At 35.7% G+C, this 23731-nt stretch overlaps 1 protein-coding gene across 2 annotated transcripts; it reads left to right on the plus strand.

Annotated features, from left to right (window-relative positions):
* The first annotated feature begins 2870 nt into the window (after window positions 1-2870).
* Window positions 2871-21937, plus strand: camkva (CaM kinase-like vesicle-associated a). 2 transcript variants are annotated; one of them, XM_038272953.1, is made up of 12 exons: window positions 2871-3162; window positions 15649-15789; window positions 15894-16025; window positions 18719-18793; window positions 18877-19015; window positions 19163-19283; window positions 19404-19479; window positions 19570-19706; window positions 19805-19883; window positions 20510-20597; window positions 21058-21402; window positions 21573-21937. In XM_038272953.1, the coding sequence occupies exons 2-11, from the start codon at window positions 15695-15697 to the stop codon at window positions 21367-21369; spliced, it is 1254 nt and encodes a 417-aa protein (XP_038128881.1). In that variant the 5' UTR covers window positions 2871-3162; window positions 15649-15694; the 3' UTR covers window positions 21370-21402; window positions 21573-21937. The 2 variants fall into 2 exon arrangements, with proteins under 2 accessions (XP_038128881.1, XP_038128880.1); XM_038272952.1 differs by having other exon boundaries at window positions 2872-3162; window positions 21058-21937.
* The last annotated feature ends 1794 nt before the right edge of the window (window positions 21938-23731 follow it).

A 23731-nucleotide genomic window follows, 5' to 3' on the forward strand; every position in this document is an offset into this window, starting at 1 on the left:
TGTACTGTTAAGTTGATTCAGCCTCTCCTTGTTTTAGAGCAGCACGCCAAAAACTATCTCTTTAAAGTCACAACAGTAACCCTAACACATCAATTTGCAATGGTGTAAATCATGCCGACACTGGACTCCAGATGTTCTCTGAAGTAACAATATGAGCTTCTCCGTCTGGAAATCTGATGGATGAGTCTGAGTTTGTCTGGTGCCAGGAGAACGTATGTAGTAAATGCATTGTACCAAGTCTAAAGTTTGGTGGAGGGGGGATCATAGAGTTAGGATATGTTTCAGGAGCTGTGCTTCATCCCTTTATTTCCAGTTAAAGGCAAATTTTTGGAGAATTCCATCCTTCTAATTTTGTGGGTAAAGTTTCGAGCAGGCCACTTCTTCCAGCATGTGCACCAGTGCAAAAAGCTAGGTCCATAAAGACATGGATGTCACATTGCGGTGTGCATGAATCTGACTAGCCTGCACAGAGTCCTGACCTTAACCCAATAGAACACCTTAACTTTGACAGAGCAGGGAGTGAGAGCCAGGCCTTCTATTTCAACATCAGTGTGTGACCTCACAAATGAACTTCAAGATGAATGGTCAAAAATTCCCATAAACACATTTCTGAACCTTGTGGACAGCCTTTCCAGAGGAGTAAAGGTGTTCTAGCAGCAAAGATTGGACCAAGGTCATGTTGAATCCCTGTGCATTAGGAATGGGATGTCACTCAAACTCATATGGGAGTCAAGGCCGTTTAGTGAGTACTTTTGGCAATATAGTGTATATAATAGCTTTATTTTTTTTTATTTACATTTCTAAATAACATTGAAAACCATTTATATGTTTTCCTGTCATTACCTATATTTGCCCTATTGTATTCCTTTTTCCACATAAAGCTGAAGTTTGAGATTGCATAATGGCAAAGGGTGAAAATCTTTAATAGGTATTCTTTAACAAAACTAAGAAACAATCAATGTTTCTCTAGTTTTTGTTATTTTCTTTAAAAAAAAAAAATCTTTTTTTTTTTGTGTACTCTAAGGAAGGTAGCTGTGGGTCAGGAAGTGAATGATCCCAGCAGGAAGATGCATTCATAAGGTATGATCTAGTGTTGTTACTAAACACAACAGACAACTTAGAGAGCCATGTTTTGCACAGAACAGTGTGCAATAATAAACTAAGCGTGAGGGTGGCAAAAAAAAGAATTTTCACCTTGACTTGGACAGTCGCCCCTTGTGTTGTGGGCGTTTGATGTTTATGGCTCGCAATGTCCTCACTTATCATGGATCACATTCCAAATATTTTTGTTCCTGGTCATATATATAGCTTTAAATAATGAGGCTCTGGTGTTTTTTTAAGCTTTAGAATAGAAAATCAGCACTAATTCTTCAATTAACTATAAGTACACATCAATATATTTTATATGAAGTGTTTGATGTAAATATTCCTTATTATTTGGACTATGTCTTACTTGTAACAAATCCCCCAAAATTGGAAGAATTTGTATTACTACCTTGCAATAACAGAAGGCAAATGCACCTGAAGGTATTTCTAATGCAGAAATATTTTATTAATATGTTATCATACAGAATATTACTCAGTTAAGAGTTGTCCAGGGGACCACCATTTATAATATTCCCTAAGAAAGGTAAGCCACAAACAGTCATTGCCCTCTAATTAGAGAGCTAATCAAGTGTCCAGAGTCCTGTTATCAAGCAAATATAATGGAAAGCCTAATGGAAGGAAAAAGTATACAAGAAACAGGGTTAATTAAAGGCAGGACATGTTTGTTAAGCAAAGCCTTTTGAAGAGTTTGAGGGACAGTTATGAAATTAAATGTGAGTCATTTTGTCAATAGACACATAGACGCATCCACAACATGTCTCACATGCCTTTTATTAGGCCATTCCTAAACAAGAGACAATGCTTACTTATCTGATCCGCACCAAATAGAAAATTGGACAGTCATACAGTGGTTCAAAGATAATGTTGCATTTCCTTCTTTGAAATCAAAGTTCAGAAGTGCAGAGGAATAGTGGGTCACAAATTCCAAGCTGCTTAAGGTCCAGTGTATTCTCCCAGTCTAGCTGCAAATATTGACCAATTATTACATATTTTGCATTGATAATAATTTAGAAAACTATTGACCAAACATATTGCATGCAGACATACTTCAGGGGAGAGAAAAAAAAAGTTATATTCTAAATTTCCATTGCCCTTTTCTTCCACATTGACTGATATAAACTCTTAAAATATAGGCTAATCTGTGTGTGAAATTAGTCTAATTGAAGTTGAAACTTTTCTAAATTTTATTAGTTCTTTTAGAGCAATTACAGGTTTGCATTTCTCTGTTATAGAAATGCACCGCAGGGATGCTTTTTAACACGACCGGAAGGTCTAGAATTCTTTTGGATTGCTTCCCTTAATCATATCACCTACTAGATTTTCTGTAAGAAAAAAGCAGGCACTGGCTACGCACCATTGCTGCTTTATTTTGCTGTCTGTTTCTCCACAGACTGGTCTGCTTTTGCTTTGTATGAAGTTGCAGTTTACCGCCTTAAGACTTTTATTTTTTTATTCCTAAAATTGAATCATTCAGATTCTTTCTATTATTTTCCATGTAATCTGATAAATACATTTCAGAGATGTTGTTTTGTGTGAGTTGCAAGTTATTGTGTGAAAATCTTTATGTTAAACGTGGACACGATCAAATATACCACACCGACACACACACACACACACACACACACACACACACACACACACACACACACACACACACACACACACACACACACACACACACACACACAAAAAGAAGTGAATAAAAATGATGATTAAGATTTGATGCAATGCTGTATCCGCGCAATCAAACATTAAGCAGTGCAGCGCGCGTCGGGCGCGCAACTCCTCCTCCTGCATCATCACAGCCCCGCTCTCACCATCACACACTCACGTAATACTCCCGTGAATAAGCTGACTTGTTGGAAATGCTTGAGGATCTTTACATGTGTCCAACTGCAAGGCGCATGTAACATTAGCGAGGACTGAAGAAAAGTCAAAGCGCAAAGATAAGAAACAAACAAACAAACAAACAAACAAACAAACCAAAACCCCTCAGCCAAACCGGAGCAGACGCAAGATCGCTAATTGGAACCGAACAAGTCCACTTCTCTGAAGGTAAGTGAGAAATCTTTTTTTTTTTTTTTTAAATCAATCATAAATCAATAATGCTTAAAAAAGATTAAATAAAATTAAATAAATCTTTTCGATATTATCTGAGAATAATGTATTCAGCAAGATGATTGGATTAATTCTCACAAGGACGCCGTACGTGTTTTGGTTTTAAAACTTCTGTAGCTATAGTAGATAAGTATGGTTTCATCCTGTCTTTTACATGGTTTATTCTTCCACATCTGACTATATGAAAAAAAAAAACATTAATTCATATGTCAATCTGCATCAGCTGCAGGTGAATCTATCTTTTTTTCTCTTATTAAAATAAGTTTTGTTCTCCATAACTATTAGTGGAAAGACCTGCTTGAGAAATTCGTTAACAAACTTGACAGCATTTGTTAAAAGTGCGCTTTGTGCTCCTATAGAAACGCTACTTGAGTTTAACACACTCAGTCATGCCGTGTCCTTGTCTTCTTGTCATCACTTGTCATCGTTTCACAGTTAAGCAGTTTTTCTCCACTTATTTTTGAAAAGCGGCTTTTAAGCCGCACATTTACGCACTCCTGAAGAAGGCTGTGTCAGTGAGTAAAATATAAGAACACTGTTTCCCAGTGGAAGGAAAATGCTGAGAGGATGGTTATATATGAAGATATTGGAGCAATGTATGATAACATGAATAATATTTGTGTGTCTTAGAAATAATGGGAGTATGCTGCCATAAAATGCTGCATCAAGGGGTGCTGCTCAAAAAAGCATGGTTTTAAAGTTGATAACATGGTTCAGAAATCAGATGTTTGTATACAATTCAAGAGAAGGTTAATTAATTACATAGTTGACTCCTTGCTGTTTGGGGCCCAAAGCAGTGTTTGAATTTGACCCTCATCCACTTCAATTTAATGTCATTCCACCCCTAATTCATAGCCCTTATTTTAGTACATTAAGGGTGCAGCATGGGTTATTCCTTAAATATTTTTACATAATAAGTGTATAATAACTAGACATATACCAACAGATACATCCTCAGTTCACCTCACTGTATTTTGAATAAACATATTAAACATATTAAGTCTGTTATTTTGGGAAACAATACAATATTATAAATGACTTATACCAGCACTACTTTATGTAAAAAAAAAAAAAACTGAATATAGTTCTTCTTTAAAAAAAAAAACATGCGTAAGGTATATGGCAACTGTAACTATTTACATAACACATTGGCTGGTCTCAGTTCTAAACACTGATTCATTTAACCAAAGATAAATTGAAAAATGAATTTTCTATTGTCCTTGTGGATGCATTGCATTACTAAATGCCTGTGCATTTAAATATGGTTATAGTATCAATATGCATAACTAAAAAGTCATTTAATTCAGGTAACATGTTTTTTTTAAATACCATTGATCCACTTTGAGATTGGATTCTATCGGATCAAAAAGAATCAACTCTGTATGTTGATAATCAGAATTCAATTGATTCTGGAAACCAGTATCCAGCTGTACACATTAGGATGTTAAGTTACACATGTTTTTAAGGATGTAATAAAGTGTCCCACCTGTCTGTAGGCCATTTTTGGTTAAGTGAGAAAAAATTGCTGATGATGGGCATAAAGGATGCAGTCTAGAGTTCATCACCTATTATCCTCCAGCATTATTAATATTAATAAAATCTTTTGGATCATCTTGGGGTTTTTGCCATACTCAGTCCTCGGAGTGAGTGCTTTAAATGCTTACATGATGTGTTCAGCCTCTTCAGGACGTTAATTAAAAACAACAGTTGATATTAAAGATCCAAGCAGATAAAAACTGTAAATAATTGCTTTCCTGGAACCAAACTGACTCTTATGCAAGCAGTGATTACAGACTCAGGATATAGATAGAGTTAAGTTTATTGAAATTGAAAATATCTGCATGGATTTCCGGGGCTGCTTGGGTTTAACTCAGGCATATGTGGCTGGAAATGGGGAGTCCAGGGAGGATGAGTTCACTTCCACAGAGGCAAGGAAGAAGGATAACAGATGAGCAGGTTAGTTTATGTTCATCTGATTCCTCCCAAAAGAGGCTGCAGTGGGATGTGTGGAGGGTGGACAGGCAGGTGAGTGAGAAGTGTGGAAGTGAGTTTATTGGCTGCAGATTAGGAGCAGAACCAGCAGACAAGCAGGAGCAGAATCCTTTAAAAGGCCAGAAGGAGTGGGGGTTTCACAGCTACGTAGTAGACTCCATGGCCTGGCGCAGGTTGAAACTCGAGAGGAGGAATCCACCACTGAAGTGAAGACAGTCCGGTGTCCTTCTCGTGTAGATCACTCCTCCTGATGCAGCTTGTGATGAGTGCGGATGGGTTGAAGCTGCTGGACCCCACCTGTCAGTTACACCCTGCAGAAAGAGTGAGAGGGAAAAAAAACAACAAGCATGCTATACCCAGCCCTTCACCTCAGTGGATATGACATATGTTGTCTATGTGTGTTTACTCATCTGATTGCTTTTAAGCACTTGTCTTTAGTGTAAAACACTTGAACATTTACGATACAGTCTATGTTCTTGACACATATATTATTTGGTCTTTTCTGTTTTTCTATTGCCAAGTATTTATTTATTATGAAGAATTACTACCAAGTTAATAAGTTGATGCAGCCAATTGGCTTTTTGAAAAAAAAAAACATTTAACCAGTTCACATTATAAAATAAATTTTGCAATTAGATTTAATTATTTGAATTAGTTCTACTAGTATAATATTATTAGGACCACGAAAGTATGTGAGCTCATTTGAATCTGTCTACATAAGGTTTGTAACTGATTTATATGTTTGTAAAGTGCACTGAAACCCTATTTGTTTCGAATTTGTGTTTTATAAACAAAGGGAATCCAATTCAATTACAAACTACTTTAATAATCCCAAAGGAAAATTTTATTGAATTGAATTAAATCGCTTTAAAAATGAGAAACTTCATGCATTGTGTCTACAAGCAGATTTGTCTAAATATGCGCCGATTATTGAATTTATACAGTTTTGTTTTTTTGTCAAAGAAACCGCTAAAAAGAATTTCTGTATTAGCAAACATTTTTAAGTGTGCAGAGAAATACTGAAATTGAACCCTCAACATTTGGGGTGCAGGACTACTAGTGTTCCTTTTAAAAAAACATTCCCAAAATGGCTGTGTTGTGCATAAAACAAGACAAGCAGTAGAAGATATTCCATTCTTACATAACAATGGAATAAAATTCAAAGGATTTCCCTGTTTATGATTTCAAATCATACTATTGGCCATTGCCTTATTTTTTTAATGAAGCTATAAAGAAAACATTGACGTAAATTTTAAAGTTGGTTGAATACAGAAAGACATTTTATAGCTCTAAATTCAACCTTCTATTTAATTACTTATTGCCTGCTTTTCTTGGGGGGATTCAAGTTCACTAATTCCTCAGGCCAGGGTTTTGTTATATAAATGCAGTTTATTCAAAGCTAAATTAAGATTGCTATGATAAGAAGAAAGGCACAACATTGAGAGTCCAGAAGGACAGTGTTTTTACCAGAAGGGAGGTTACATTCTCAAATAGTAGTAGTTTTGTCTTTATAATGTCACACGTTTAATGGGAACACTTTTGCTTGACAGACTCTTCCACACTATGGGACATAGGTAATCACTTATTGAAGTAAAAAACTTTTCCCATGGAAGTTTAGAAGCAGAACCTTTGAAAACGACTTAATACTTCCTGCAAAAATGATCTGTGTACGTAGTTGGTTGCTGCCAAAATATCAGCAAAATGCTAAAACCCTTCATTTCACACTTAGAAAAGCCTGGTGACAGGTTGTTGTGCTGCATTGCTAAGACTAACAAATAAGCAGACATTACAGCTGGGATTTTGTCCCAACTTAATTATCATTATCTCTTTTCTTTGTTAGTGTCACAGCAAACAGTATTTTGGTTGCTTCTCTTTTTTCTGTATGTCAGTTAAGCCCTTGCCAATGCCATGCGCCGTTATATTTCCTCACTGATGTCCATTTTCACCTTTCTTCCAAACTGTTAATAGCTTGTTATGAGAATTTAAGAGATCTTAAAAAGCTGATATCAGCACATCTTTAAGATTTATGTAATTTGCCTTCTGTTGATATAAAGCCTATGTGTTGTACTTTACGTAATGTTTACTTGTGGATGGCATTTGAAGATCTGAAAAAAAATATATCAGAGTTTAGTGGGGTAAAAATCTGTGATAAGATGAATTTGGATGATATTCTGTCAATTTTTAGATTTTGGTTTGAATTCCAGCTCTGTACCCGTCACAAAGTGGCAGCAATCTTGGCCAGTGACGGCAGTGAGAACACACAGAGCTGTTCTGCACAGACAGTACCTTGGTGCATACTGTAGCACTTGGAAACCATGGCAACAAAACAACATCAGAAGAAACTGGTCAGATGAGCCAGTGATGCTTGAGAAAGAGATGAATGGTAGAGTCAATGCAGAGTAAAGAAAAAACAGGCACAAAGGGAGGCTGATTCATGATACTCAAAATCTTCCACCACATCTTTCAGTTTCTTAATGTTTCCCATCTCTGTAATAAAGTTCTTCAAATGTGTGTCTTAGGGATCACACATATGTATATCTTTGCTTTATTGGTCCTTGTGCTGTAATTTGTCTTAACTGAGCTTGTAATAGATGGAAGTTATCAGCCCCTTCATCCCCGAATGTAAAATCAGAAATGCAGACGTAAAGATTTTTTGGTGTATGTCACTGACAAACGTTTAAATGAAGTAATTAGAGGCTAAAAAATTGGCTGAAAAATCCTTACTACCATCTGCCCCATGTCACCATGCAGTTTCCTTTGAAAACCATGGCCAAATCTGCAGCTCTGGCCTGTTTCCACTGTCTCGTGTCGCTCTGACCAACAGTCCAAACCAAAAATAGCAGCATAAAAAAACAGTGTAATTTTAGATGACAAACTTGTATGAAGTACAGTTTTTACTTCTTAGCCAAGTTTATTTTTATAGGACAATTCAGTACCAGGACAATTCAAAGTGCTTTACTTGAATCAGACAATAAAAGAAAAGAAAAATAAACGCAGAATAAAGCAAGTTAAGATAAAAACATGATAAAAGCAGGTAGTAAAACAAATAAAATAGTATGACCACAACCTTTAACTAATAATACCTAAATTAGCAGTTTAAAGCAGTTTAAAGCAGTTTCAACAGTCTAAGTTTTTAACTTTGACTTAAAGGAACTCAGGCTTCTGGGAGTTTGTTCCAGTTAAGTGGAGCATAGGAACTAAATGCTGCTTCTCCATGTTTGGTTCTAGTTCTCAGGTCTTCTTGAACTAGAATACCTGAGTTGTCCGGGAGGTTGATACACTGAAAACAAATATGTTATGTATTTAGGCGCTGATCCATTCAATTATTTATAGACTAACAGAAGGATTTTAGAGGCTACAGGGAGCCAGTGGAAGGACCTCAGAACTGAGCTGATGTTTTCAACTTTCTTAGTTCTAGTGAGAACACAGGCAGTAGCATTTTGGGTCAGCTGCAGCTGTCTGATGGAGTTTTTTTTGCCAAACCTATGAAGACACTGTTGCATTAATCGGTTCTACTAAAGATAAATGCATGAATGAGTATCTCTAGATTCTGCTTGGACATTATTCTTCTAATCTTGGAATTGTTCTTCAGGTGATAAATGGCTGACTTAGTAAATGCCCTTAATGTGCCGCTAAAGGTTAAGGTCTGAGTTCAGCATGACACCAAGATTTTGGCCACAATCAGGGGTTTCTAGCTGCAGTAGTTTAAGCAGTAAGAGGGGAATTACTTTTGGACAAAACAGCTTTCAAATATCTGCAAAATAATTATGACCGGACTGGAAAAATTAGCATGTATCACCACGCATTAATACCAGGATGCAGGCATGACTTAACTAAAATTGGCCCTACATCTAGTTCAGTCTCTGTTTCTTTTCTGTTTGGAGGATGGATGGATGGATGGATGGATGGATGTCATATTTGGAAATCAGAAGTTGTAAACTCCAAATTTATAAAGTACAATTTGGCACATGGCATGTTGTTCCATCCATTCCACCCATCCATTTTCTGTCACTTTTATCCCTGCTGGGGTCACAAAGGGTGCTGGTGCCTATCTCCAGCTATCTATGGGCGAGAGGCGGGGTCCACCCTGGACAGATCACCAGTCCATCTCAGGGTAACACAGAGACAAACAGGACAAACAACCATTCATACACACATTCACACTTAAGGAGAATTTAGAGAAGAATATTAACCTAACAGTCATGTTTTTTGGACTGTGGAAGGAAGCTGGAGTACCTGGAGAGAACCCACGCATGCTCAGAGAGAACATGCAAACTCCATGCAGAATGACCCTGAGTTGGGAATCAAACCCGGAACCTTCTTGCTGCGAGGTAGCAGTGCTACCCTTTGCACCACTAAGCAGCCTGTTTTCTACTTTAAATAATATTGCCATTGTTAACCCTTTATAGGGCAAGTAACCTGTTTTTGAACACTGTCATACATAGCCCTTATAAATTGAGCCCCCCCATCCCTAAGTGAGGTTCAGCAAAGATATTGCTACATGGCTGTACATCTTATTTCTGCATTTGACCAATTAGATGAGCCCTTGAATGATGTATTACCTACTGTAAATTAAGTAGAAAAAAGAAAGTTAACAAGTCAAGAAAAAAAGGTAAAAAGAAAATTGAAATATTAAAATGTTAACATTTATATTTATGTTTATAAACTAAAAAATGTACTGTCAGTATTAGCATTAGTGCCTCTAAAATTATGTTCTACCGAGAAAATAAACAAACAAAAAAATCTTTCACTCTCGGTGGGGTTTTCATGCATTTCTAGTAGAAACACTTTTGTTATTTTTCTTAATATATTCGGCATGGTGGCGTTTCTTGTTATTACATTGACATTCTTTTTTGCTATCAAAATATCCATATTTTTGAATGTTACAAAGGTAATAAGGTCTTTTCCTGGATTCCAATAACACTATTGGCTTGAAATTTGGATTTTCAAAGTATTTCACTGAGCTTCCTGAAGGGTTAAGGATCATGGCCTTATATGCACTGATTCCCTATTTCATGTAAATTATAATATTTTTACAGCAGATGGTGAGACTGTTTTTAGTCCATCTTTTTCCCATAAAGATCCAGAAAGCTCATGCCTGGAGAGAAGCATGATGTGCCCCCATGCTGCTGGAGATGGCCCTAACAAACACATTCATGGGCAGATCCCTCTGCTTTATTAGTACATTGCACTCTTTTCTTCTTCAGACATTTTTTTCAGTTAATTTTGTTGGGATCAAGATGTCAAACAAACAAATTGACTACAAAATGTAAAAGTATACGTTCTAAGAATGAATAAACTTTACATATCAATACGATCACTTTTTTTTTTAACATAGTAGATCTTGCAAATAAAAGCATCATTTTCTGCAGCACTTATATAAAAACATTATAAAAAGAATAAAACAAAAAGCTAACTGACTCTCTGGTTACCTTGTGAACATTTTTATAACCCATAAATTTTGCTTACTATAATGTGATAATTCTGAATCAAAAGAAAAATTCAGCTTAATTTTATTGAGTTTCTTTAAATAAAATCATTAAAATTGGAAAACTGCCCTTTGCTTTTTAACAAAACTTTTTTTTTCTGTTTAGGGATTTTTCATTCATTGTTTCATCTAAAAATGCAAAGCATTACAAAGAAAATTTTAAAATAACAGGAGAAAACAGCCGTAAAAACACAGAAGGTAGTTCTATAAGCAAATCTTTCATCAGTTATGCACCACAAATTTTAATATAGTTTTTTTTTATCTGAACAGTTATTTGAAATGTGTCTTTTTGCTTAATTGATATACTATAACATAATGCCTCTCTTTATGTCTTCTTTTTTGGTTATAACTATAACTGACTATTGCTATGTTCCTTTTTACAATTTCAGTAATCCACTACTGCATTGGCTAAATCATTATAAAAAAAAAGATTTTTTTGGTTTACCTACTAAATTCTTAAAAGTTGGTCAAACACAAATTAAACAGAACAGTTGTGCTGATTTCATTTACTCCAATTAGCAATAACATTTAAATTATCTCAATGATTATCGCTGCAGCATTATTAATTTGGAGTGGCACTGATGCTCCCATTAAAGACGGATTTATCACTCGATCTGTGAAAAGCTAGAGATAAAATAGCACCGATTCAGCAGCAGTGGGTTGCTTTGTGTCCTTTATGTAGAACGGGCTTTAATCTCTAAAATTGCTTTTATGAAAAAAAAAAGACTAGATGCTCAGAAAATCCTGCCTGACTTTTGTGTGCCGTGTGTTGTTTGCTGCACACTGCCACAGACTGAGTCAAGCTTCCGGGGAAAGGTGTGAGGAGCTGTGATTCACTGTGCATCTGATGATTGCAATAATGGTCTCACAGCAGTGCTGGCCATTATTCTGCTTGCTGTTTGGACTATTGTTTGTCACAGAGACAGTGTTTTGGTGACATGGAGAAGTAAAAAACAGAGGCAGTTCAAATTTACCAAGGAGAAACATTAGGCATTATACAAAAAGTTTTTTTAAGACCCTGGTTGTACATTATTCTAGTTTTTGCTGTTTATGTAAAACAAACAACAAAGAATCTATTTTGTTTTTATCTGATTTGTCTCTCCTTTAGTAGCTTATCAGTATTTTTACACACACAAAAAAATATATATATATTTCTTGAATTCTGGTGGATGAAACCAGCCGTAACTGTTAAACCTCTGTGTACACAGTATATAAAGGAGGGAACTCAGAGTTCTTTCCTTTAGGACTATAACGGACCATCTTGAAATGTTCCACGTTTTGAAAGAGTAGATGCTTTACTGCAGAATAAAGATGGTAGAGGCAAAGCTCTGTAAAGAGAGATGGCCTCTTTGTATTAGTTGTTCTCAGTCCACTAAGATTAGTGCAAACCTCTGGAATAAAACTAGCCTTGAGCGAACGCCGTTTCCTGGGACGCATTTGAGAAAGAAAACCTAATAGAATAACAGAGATGTAATCCCTTGGGCTATTCCTAGTTGACCCCCTTACTGTACATGAGCGACTGAACTGAACTGTTTTATCTGTTGTGTCAAAATTCTTTAAGAATATTTCAATCCCTGCAAGTCTCTCTTGTTGAAGACGGTGTGGTTATTAAAAAAGATTTGAAGTGCACAAATTACACAGAATAAGTGATATTAAAGACTTGTTTAAGAATAATAGTCTTAAGAGGTCACCAGTAGATCTCTTACTTGCCCTGTATAACTTCAAAGACAATTTTGTTTATTAAGTGAAATAAAAAAGATCTTGTAGTGCATGTGATAGTTTCAGATATATGTTTCAAATAAACAAAGGTGTTTTTTTTTTATCTTACAAATAATGAGTTACCAGAATATATCTCATCTGCCTGAATGGCATAGTTGCAGTATTTAAATGTTGAGAAGTGCCTTCTCATAAGTTTCTTTGTCGGTTAAAATGGTAAAATCAAATAATTTTCCTTAATTTATCTAAACTAGGGGAATTCTGAGAGAGATTATGAAATTAATTTCCCATATAGGATCCCAACATGTGTTGAATTGGATCTCACTGTTTTGTCTCATCATTCCTCTGTCTAGATCAAGCATGCCTTAAGTCGGTCCTTGAGGACCGCTGTCCTACAGGTTTTAGGGGTTTTCCTGCTTCAGCTCACCTGATTTCCATTAATAGCTGATTAAAATATAAAAAATAAAGGAATTATGTTCTAGGTATTATATTCAAATAATATTTTGACCAATATGAAAATATTAGTTTTATTATATTTTTTAAAATATATTTGAAGGAAATTTCTTATTGGGAGATTTTGTATATTTAACATATATTCAACTACCAAAAATCTCCAGTTTTCTTTATAAAAAAAATATCTTATCAAGTTTAATAATAAGTACACATCTTTTTAGAACAGAATAAAACTAGATATAGAACTATTTTATGATCGGTGAGCCGGGTTTGGCTCTCCGATCATAAAATATTGATATATTATGTATCTTTTCCTCCACTATTTAGAAAATAAACTTTACTTTCCAAAAGCTAGTTTTCAGTGAGGAATATTTTGCCCTTTGCATTATGGTGAAATTTAGTTGACAAGTACCGCAAGGACACACACTCTCTTAAGGTGTATTTTCATAAGCCCAAAGTTTTGTTTTTTTCACTTCACATTCTAGCTTCTTTGTTTAAAGCCGCAAGAAATATCTGCCTTTTGTCTTGACTGAGGTTGCAGACAGTCAGAATCTCTTAACTCCCACTCTTCTACACAAGCTTCCATTTTTATTGTAAGGCCTGCCAAAAAAAATGAGACATTATTCCATATAAGCCAAAACATTTATATGGTAATTCTGGAGGTTTGCAGTATTTTCGCAGTGGACTTCGCTCTCTCTAATTCAATTTTGTATATCACTGTACATTTGTATCAGCCTAAGGTTAACTTTTTATAGGGTTTTTTAGGGTTATGGTTTAACAGACTGATCATTTTTGTTTAAAAATACTTTTTTTATAAAGGCAAGAATATATGTCCTGCAAACTTTAAATTTGGCTTTTCAGAGACTTTACTTAGACTGAAACTTAGACTAAAATTTATTTATCCCTTGGGATTACTCTTTCAGGGAACTTCTGGTTTCAGTAGCTTATAAAGAGTACAAAGAGTTAAAGCAAGATGCCATTAAAGACAAGACAATATAAACAAAGTATATAGTACAAAAAAGCATAAAAAAGAATGTTGTAATGTCCTGGAGTATGTTTCCCTTATATAAAGATATTTCTGCAGTAGAGAACTAAGGGAAGACTATATAGTAGTTAATTTGGGTTATTGCACCTGCACTGCAGAAATGTACTGACCATATAAAATAAGTTTAAAAAAATACACAGGCTACACAGCATGTGTTATTGCACAGTGAGAGAAAAAATATTGCAAATGAGTGACAATAGGTAATGTTTCGCATAAGATGTGCAAAGAGGGGGTGCTGACCCTTGTCCCTTTTCCAATTGCCTCCTCCTTCCCCCCAAGTGAGGAGTTGTACAGCTTGATGGCTTGAGGAACAAAGGAGTTCAGCAGTCTGTTTGTCCTGCATTTGGGGATGATCAGGCTCCTCTGAGTGGTTAAAACTGTGGTGAAGAGTGTGGCTGGAATTGTTCATAATTTTCAGCAGTTTAAGTGTCCTTGTCTCTACCACCGTCCCCAGAGAGTCTAGCTTCTTGCCAATCACAGAGCTTTGTCCAGTCTGGAGGTGTCCTTCTTGGATGAGCTGCTATGGATGAAAAAAAGGAATGTCAAAAATGATTTAAACCCTCTTCAATAGTCATTTCAAGAAAAAAAAATGTTTTATAATCAGACCTTTCTTGTAAAGCTTTTTGCACAGTATATTGACGATTAATTGTTGGGGATGACCAGAAAGTCAAAGGAACCCTTGCAATCACCTTCCAAAACATTAACATTATTTACAGTCAGAAGAAACAGCTTGGTAAAATGAAAGATGAGTTTTAACCTAAATCTGCCATGGTATGACACATTTTTTGGCCTAATGGTATCTTTCACAATAATGTTGATGTAAAAAAATTATTTTAGCGAGTTTCTCTCAATACAAAAGGAGTACTACTATATAACATTAATTTAATGCAAAACATTCAACAAAACCAAAGACTCATATGTTTCTCCCTCTTCTTTGTTATGTTCTTTGCTTATAAATCTTAAAAAATGCTTAATCAAAGCTCAGAAAATGATCAAGGGCTCTGCATTACATAAGGCTGATTGGCATAGGTGAGACATTTTAGCACAAACGGCCTCAAACATGTCCTCACATGTATATTAGTGGCTCTCCACCATTAAAAAGGACTAGATTTTAAATGAAATTACAGCTCAAAATCCCCCAAATAAAAACAATACATTTAACTGTTGCAGAGCCACGCTGCAAGTGTAAAACCGCCAATGGCTGAAATAATAACAGCATTTCCACTTTGCATCAGTCATTCCTGACTATTAAAAAAATATTCATTGACCTCTTTCATTTTCTTTCACTATAAAATAGAAAACGAATGTTGCGGCAGCTGCTGGTGCTGCAGTACGACATTGACTCACCGCAGACCCTGTGAGAAACAAGCCTGAGATCACTGCAGAAAGCTACATTATTAAAATAAGTCATTGTTATGGCTGTTATTGGCTCTGTTGTAATGTGAAATTATTAGTTCTTACATGCCCAGCTACATTCACCTGCAGAGTTATCAGATGCATAACTAGAAAAGAAGAACAATCGTACTACAAACTCCTTCCTACGTACTGTATGTGATTTAATTTACTGTATTCATTTTATCCTAAGTAAATCATTGTGGATTAATTGTTTGCATTTTTTTATCCATTAACCAAATCTAGCTTCAGATTAATGTGGGCCTTTCAGTACAGATGTTTGCAGAAATGTAGAATTTTTTGTTGGAAAACTTGATGTGTTGCTCATTTTTGACAGGTCGCACTGTGGCAGGACTCTCTCTGACTGAAGGGCACAAGCTGCCATGCCGTTTGGTTGTCTCACACTCGGGGAGAAGAAGGATTACAACAGTCCCACAGAGGTGACTGACAAATATGACCTCGGACAAGTTGTTAAGTCGTAAGTGCATGTTTTTGTTTTTGTGGTTAATTCCCAGATATTTGTCAAAATCTTGGGAGGATTTAACCCATTTTAATTCAAACGTTTACCCTTTTTTTCTACAGGGAGGAGTTTTGTGAGATATTTCGAGCAAAGGACAGGAACACCCTGAAAATGTACACATGTAAAAAGTTTAACAAAAAGGATGGAAGGAAAGTGAGGAAAGCTGCAAAGAATGAGATAATGATCTTGAAGATGTAAGTGAGCATGAATGAATTTGACCTAATGTAAAGTACTCCACCTGCATCAATGTTAAAAATACAGGCAGACGTAATTTTTCAGAAAATATTTGTGAGAAAAATATTTGATATTAGAGAAACTATATATAAGTACATAGAATTACATTAAAAATTTGAAGTCATAACCATAAAATCTAAACTTTAATGGTAAGCAAAAACTAAAGAAACTGAATTTATTCTCACAATGAATTATTAAACAACTTTATCACTATGCAGAGACGATAGTAAGTCAGTCTTTCTGAGCTTACAGCATTTTTCCTACAAACACATCTTCAGCTGTTTTGTAAATGATTTGGAGAAAAGAAATATTTTTGAAGATAATATTTGTATTTAATTGTTTATTGTTGCTGTCTTTACACAGTGGCCTTTAAAAGTGCTCGGACCAATTCAAGTTTTATTTGTTTTTTCTATATTATACCTTTACATCCTGAATTATTGTTGGGATTTCACATTGGAAACAAAAATGATATTCATGTGAGATGGAAGGAAAAATGTCTTGTGTTTATTCATAAATAAAACTCTCAAAAGTTTGCTGTGCAATTGTATTGAGGCCCTTTTCTTGTTATAGTTAAAAAAAAATAGCTTCTAATTTCAGAGTTATTTATAAGTGTTTTTGCTAATTTAGTATAATGCTTTGTTAATCTAATCCTACAGGCTAAGGTGTGTTTTTTTCCTTAAATATATGACAGATAATCACAGAAAAACAAAGGAGGCAATGAAAAAGAAACTGATGAATAGGCAAGAACCCATGGACTGAGAAATATGAGAAAGGAGAGATAAATATCTGGTTAAATGTGCATCCAATCTGTTGAACTTGCAGCTTCAAAACACTGTTAAACTGTATATATTATTAAAATGTAAAAAAAAAAAAAAAAAAGTTTAATAGACTTGGGAAAATGATTTCCAAAAGTTTTTACATACCGTATATCTGTTGAGGGCATATTTGGCAGTTTTTAATTGTTTATATCATTATCAGAATCATTGTACCGATCAAAATAAAGAAATAGATTTATATATCTTTGGGTATATCCTCCAGCCCTCATTAAACCTATAACTAGAGAAACATGGAAGGGTTTATACCAAAGAATGCTCATGGGCCCAGTCAAAGAACAGTCCTAAATCTTATTCAGATTGGGCCGGATTTATCAAAGGTTTGCGTGTATTAAAACGTGAGCTATTTCACTGCGCACGCTAAAAAATGTACAAACTGATCTATCAACAGCGTGCTAAAAGCATTTGATCTTTAAAACGTGCTAAATAGCGCCTGTGATCCATTTAGTACTTTTTCTGCAATGAATATGCAATATGGGGCGTTTACACGCTAAAGTGCGTCTTGTGGGAGGAGAACATGTAAATATATTAATTTAGCACTCGCAAAGTGATTTATCAAACTTGAACGCAATTTTGCTAACGGTATCTGACTCTATATTTAACACGTTTCAAAAGAAGGTGCAAATGGTCTGTATGCGTAATTGCGCACACATGGCAGCGGTTATTGTCGCAAGAAGGAGACATGGAAATGAAGCAAGGAGACGCAGAGAACGCATTTTTTCACTCCGTGTGAATATTTTTGGAATGAACGAGGAAACGATCATCAAAACATATCGTTTATCCAGCATTGCCATTTTGGAGCTGTTGGGGGAACTCCGAATGGATTTGGAGCCAGCCACAAGGAGGACCCACGCAATAACAGATATCACAAAACTCCTTGCAACATTGCACTTTTTTGCATCTGGGTCATTCCAGCGTACGGTTGCAGCGAGAGCTGGGATCTCCCAATCTCGTTTTTTCAGAAGTGCTGTCCGACGGGGTCGGGGTTCTCCCCCTGCGCCTGTGGAGCAACGTGCCAAATGCTGCGGGGATCTCATCCACAGTCACAGGCCAATACAAAACACCTGTTTTTTTTTTGTTTTTGTTTTTTTACTGCAGCACATACCACCTTAGGGAATAAAGGTTGCCAATTTATAAATAAATAAATAAATATATATATATATATATATATATATATATATATATATATATATATATATATATATATATATATATATATATATATATATATATATATATATATATATATATATATATATATATATATATATATATATATACTTATTTATTTATTTTTGTTGGGGGTCACTGTAAGATTTAAATTTCTTAATGCACTAGTTTGTACAGACTACAAACTACTTTGCCGCAAACCACAAAACGCGCAAAACCATCATTTAAATAGGGCGTCTCCAACAGTTTTGCACCTTCCACCAGTTACGCAATCGCTCTTGTTAAATCACCCGCAAACCATGGTTCAGCCCCTCGCGCAAAATTCCACTTTGCGAGCGCAAATTACTGCACGCAAAATTGGATCTTGATAAATCCGGCCCATTGTGTATAAAGTAGATGTGTTTATACAGTAGCACTTCAACTGAATCCAAAATAATGGATAGAATCTGGCATATGAACATTATTTAAGACATGAAAACAGCCGTGCTTGACAGCGATGATAGCAGACTACTCTCTGGTTTAATGTACCTGATTGGTAGCTTGAGCAGTCAAATATACAGTAGCTGAATTTGTGGTTTTATTGATGTTTTGTGGTTTTTATCCTGACATCCATCATTGTTCTCTGCTAACACTTTTGTGGTTATTTAAAGGGTAAAACATCCCAACATCCTCTCGCTGGTTGATGCATTTGAAACTAAGAAAGAGTACTTCATTTTTCTGGAACTGTAAGTATTTTGGAGGTATCTGTTCATCAAAAAACTCCACTGATGTGACTCAATATTTTACAATGGATTTATGGTCTCATCAGTGCTACAGGAAGGGAGGTGTTTGATTGGATCTTGGATCAAGGGTACTACTCAGAGAGGGACACCAGCAATGTAATGAGGCAGGTGCTGGAGGCTGTAGCTTACCTGCACTCTCTTAAAATTGTCCACAGAAACCTCAAGGTAAGGTGCAATAATGACATCTAGTGAAAAAAAGAAGCATTTCACCACAGGAAAAATCTCTGCTGTAATGCACATTATGGCAACCTTCACAGATCAATATATGATCAGCAAACTGAATTTTTGTTTCTTGGTCATTCTTGAATGCAGTTGGAGAACTTGGTGTACTATAATCGTCTGAAGCACTCCAAAATTGTTATCAGTGACTTTCAGCTGGCAAAACTGGAAAACGGACTCATTAAGGACCCATGTGGGACCCCAGAATACCTTGGTGAGTGACACAACATCTTAAATGAGTTTATATCGTTGATTTTTCATAAAACAAATCATAATTTAATTAAATAAATGCTATAAGTATGAGACATTGGGTTTAATCTTACTGCACATGTAGCTCCTGAAGTGGTTGGAAGGCAGAGATATGGACGACCCGTGGACTGCTGGGCCATCGGTGTCATCATGTATATACTGTGGGTGCTCAATTACTATCTTTACATACCTACATATTTATGTCCATTATTTAGCTTCTTAACAAAATCATGATTCATATTTCTCTGTAGTTTATCAGGGAACCCTCCTTTCTATGACGATTCTGATGAAGAAGACCCAGACTGTCGTGACAAGAACCTCTTTTTGAAGATTTTGTCTGGGGACTATGAATTTGATTCTCCATACTGGGATGATATTTCTGATTCTGGTAAGAAATATAATTACAAGTCATACTTGTTAATATCAGCATTGAGCAAAACGCTGAATACCAGAAGCCTTCTTTTTTGTTTGCAATGTGTTTTACAGCAAAGACCCTGGTGGCTTCTTTAATGGATGTCGACCAAGATCAGCGGTTGACAGCTCAGGAAGCTATAGCCCATGAATGGTAAAAAAACAAATGCAAATACACTTACTTAAATGACAATAACTATAATTATTTTTCCAGTTTTAAAGATGATTGCATGATTCAGGTTCTAAATCAAGGTTTATGGGTGTTTAATTGTGGTTACTTCATTAGTGAAACAATAATCTCAAAGGAAGTGTCATTACACACTAAAATATAAAGACTCCAATAACTGCGATCAAGTCAGAGGCAAATATATTATAGTGCTTTTTTTACCTGCATTGGGAAGAATATAAAATTTGTTTGAAGGAGCTTTGGTTGACTGAAGGGAATTTGAACCCCCATCAATCTCCATTACACAGCTCTGTTATAATACAAAGCATTCTCTGTGTCTTCCTGAAATTTCCCAAATTGTTTTGACCAACTAACTCCACATGTGATGATTCCACTGATGCCCTCTGGTGATGTTTTGTGATGCTGCAGCTTCAAATAATTCTATGAAAAGCTCTTAGTGTGCAGCAAATTCGTTCTAGATCAGCCGACCTTTAATTGGGTTCATAGCTTTTTGTGCCTAGTTTTGTATAAACCCCAGTGACAACAATTTTAATCATTAATCTTTTGAATTTCTGTATGAACTGAAGAATATTCTTCTGTTTTTTGTGGTTTAGGATTTCTGGAAATGCGGCCTCAGACAAGAATATAAAAGATGGTGTTTGTGCACAAATTGAAAAGAACTTTGCCAAAGCAAAATGGAAGGTAGTATCTTTCACCTACATCATAAATATTCACATCAAACTGAATATCTATTTGATGTCAGTGTATTTTAAAAATAACCCAATATGATTTCCTAAGCTATTTAAATCCAGCATAACATATGATCAGATACAGACCAAGGCTAATCCAACACACCAGGACTTTATTATTGCTGTTACCTACAAACTAAGTTAGGTTTTTAATCCAAATCAATATTTATGCAACCAAAGACGGGGTTTAAAAGAACAACCCTGATACCCACACGGTTTAAGTTAGAATTTAGTCATCTAATTTATTTTCTGTTGCTCTTCCTACTTGTATTTATATTTTGATCTTATTTAACAATTACCTTTTCAAATATATGATTTTTATTTAATTAAGTACGAAGAATGTTTTCCAGAATTCAAAGAATTCTTGCTTGGACATTTTCATTATACTCTGGTAAAATAAGATTTTATTACAGAAAGCTGTCCGGGTGACGACCCTCATGAAACGGCTTCGAGGTCCTGATCAGGGTGACTCAGGTGCTGCGGGGGGCGCTGCTGGGGCATCAGCCGATGCCCACACACCCAGTGGTGATCCTGCTCCTTCAGCTGGGGGCAGCATCAGCATGGCCGCGGCGATTAAGGCTGCTCTTAAAGAAAATGCCTCTGACACACAGACTGCAACCGACCCTGCACAATCTGTGCAGCCTGCAGCCAGGCAGGAGGAGCCGCAGCAGTCACGGTGCAATGGGGATGCTCCACAAATGGTGCCACAGAGAAAAGGAGACTAAGCCAACTGATACACAAATAAGACCCATGATACGGTAAGTCATGGGCCAACAAGCACATGTAAAATCTAACCATCTGGCATCATGAATACGTCTTTGTGCTGTCTGACAATCATAGTTTGCAAACCTTTCATCTTTTGCCTTTTGTACTGGTTGATTATAAGTGTTCTCCACCTTCCTTTTTCCTTTTGTTATATTGTGTATAGGTCGCCCAAAACGATGGTTGCAAAGAAGCTTTTTAATCGTTTCCCCTTCCTTGAGAACTGTATAAAATATTCAGGTAATTCTTTGCTCATTGTGTAACTTAGTGAGAAAAAAAAATAATTGTAGCCTTATTGTATATACACTCATCAAAATAAATTGCTACTTTTTAGCTTTAGAACCTTGAAGTCTGAGTTTAAATCTTGTAACTTAAAATTATAAGTTGAAATAGTTGATCTTTGATCACATTATAGTTGTTTTTAAATTAAATAAATACTTTTTGAGCATATTTGAGTGAATGTTCCTAAGACAAAATAAGACAAAGTGTGAATATTTTTATGAGACTTTTTGGACAATTGGACATATACATATATATTTAGAACATTTAGAACTGTAAAAAAAAATATGTTGATATCAATTTCAAGAGCCATTTTTAATAAAACATTATATAACCGAAAAAGGAAATTTATTGACCATATATCTACACATTTAGTGCTTTAGTCATTTCCTCAAACAACTTAAAATTTTAAGGCATCAAGAATGCACATTTTTAAGTTCAAGTGCCTTATCTTTTGTTGCAGTCATGTTTCTAGTCTTGATTTACAATGCTTTTTGAATTAAAGGAAATATGTAAAATGTTTAATTGACTTCCGTTTTGGGTCTTTGATTGATTCTTGTATTTGTTCTCTCTCACGGCTTCATTTATTCTACACAAAAAGAAAACGAAAATTATTTAGGATGTTCTGTGTACTGTGATGTTTTCACTGTTGCTGTATTGTAATTACTAAATAAAGAATTTATTGTAAAGCCATTATATTTGTGTATACAGGTTTATTGTGTTGGTTAAAATTATCTAGATATATCATGCCACACATCACCAGTGAGTTGTGATATAACTACACAGGAGTGTACCAGTTTTACCTTTCATATACAGAAAAAGGACACTTCAAGGGAAATAGTTGAAGACTGTGATTTAAATGCAACAAAAAATAGATGCAGGTTGCATTTGTATCACTGTCTGCAAAAATTGACGTTGATCTGTAAATTGAGAGCATTACCTTTTGGTTCATCTCTCGCTTTACCACAACAGACCTGTGGAGAGTCAGCTTTACAGCGGTTTCTCAAACTCCCGCTTAATTCTCCTCCCACTCATTAACCCTGTCCATGAATATTATGAACAAGACAGTGACAGAGGGGAGCCCAGCTGCCAGAGTCAAACATGCCCTTGGAAAACGTCCAATTCCAATCAGACCCCTGGGCTCAATCCGAGTAACTCAAACGGTAGCTCATACCTCCTGTTCTTAGCTCCTATGCCTTCACCTTTTGCAGGATCAGCAGGGAAAACACTATCCAGGCTAGGATAGGAGCTGCTGCGCTGAATGCAGACAGCCTTCAGCCTTATAAATGTCATTATGTGGTGGACACACACATGAATAACGCTGATCAAATTCGAACAACAGCCTACTGGAAAAGAACCACAAAAAAATTAAAGTTACCTAAGTGTAGCAAACAACTGAACCTCTCTCTTATAAAGCCTCAAACAAATAAAGCTGTGTAAATGATCAGGTATCACATAGAGTAAATAACACAAAATAAGGTGGTACATTGGTGCTAGGTGGCATACTACCTACTGCACCTAGCTCCATGCTGAGTGCCGGTACTATTCAGACAGCAATCATTATGGACAGATTGAGCCCTGCTTTGCTTGTAAAGAGCCTGGATGGCCACTAAGAAAGGGCTTCAGATTAGGGCACCCCGACATACCATGTGGGACATAACTGAATGTTTTCTCCAGGTCCAGAAAGCGCAGTGGACTGGTTTGAAAAACTCTTATGAACCCTTGATTACCTTTGCACAACCTGCAATCAATCTTTATGCATTTTAATAAACCATATGGGTGAGAAGAAATTATATTTTATCTTTTTAATATACTTGTTTTCTTTTGCAAGTATGCAGCTTCTGCCTTTCACCAGCAATGCTGCACATCACTGCACATCACTGAAATAGATATTAAATAATTATGAGGTTGAAAAAAGTTGCAGATGGTCGACACAAAAACAGTATTTAAATTAAGGTACAAATTTCTAAAATTGTATTTAGTAAAAAAAATACAAACAAATCATAATGGCAGCAGCCTTTGGAGGTAAGAACAATATATTGACAT

Source organism: Cyprinodon tularosa, unplaced genomic scaffold (genome assembly GCF_016077235.1).
Source record: "Cyprinodon tularosa strain WSP-4 unplaced genomic scaffold, ASM1607723v1 ctg85, whole genome shotgun sequence".
NCBI lineage: Eukaryota > Metazoa > Chordata > Actinopteri > Cyprinodontiformes > Cyprinodontidae > Cyprinodon > Cyprinodon tularosa.

Coding starts and splice junctions, on each gene's coding strand:
- camkva (XM_038272953.1), top strand. CDS start 15,695: ATGCCGTTTGGTTGTCTCACACTCGGGGAGAAGAAGGATTACAACAGT. Junction 18,794..18,876: donor TACTTCATTTTTCTGGAACT/GTAAGTATTTTG, acceptor TGGTCTCATCAG/TGCTACAGGAAGGGAGGTGT. Junction 19,480..19,569: donor GGTGTCATCATGTATATACT/GTGGGTGCTCAA, acceptor ATTTCTCTGTAG/TTTATCAGGGAACCCTCCTT.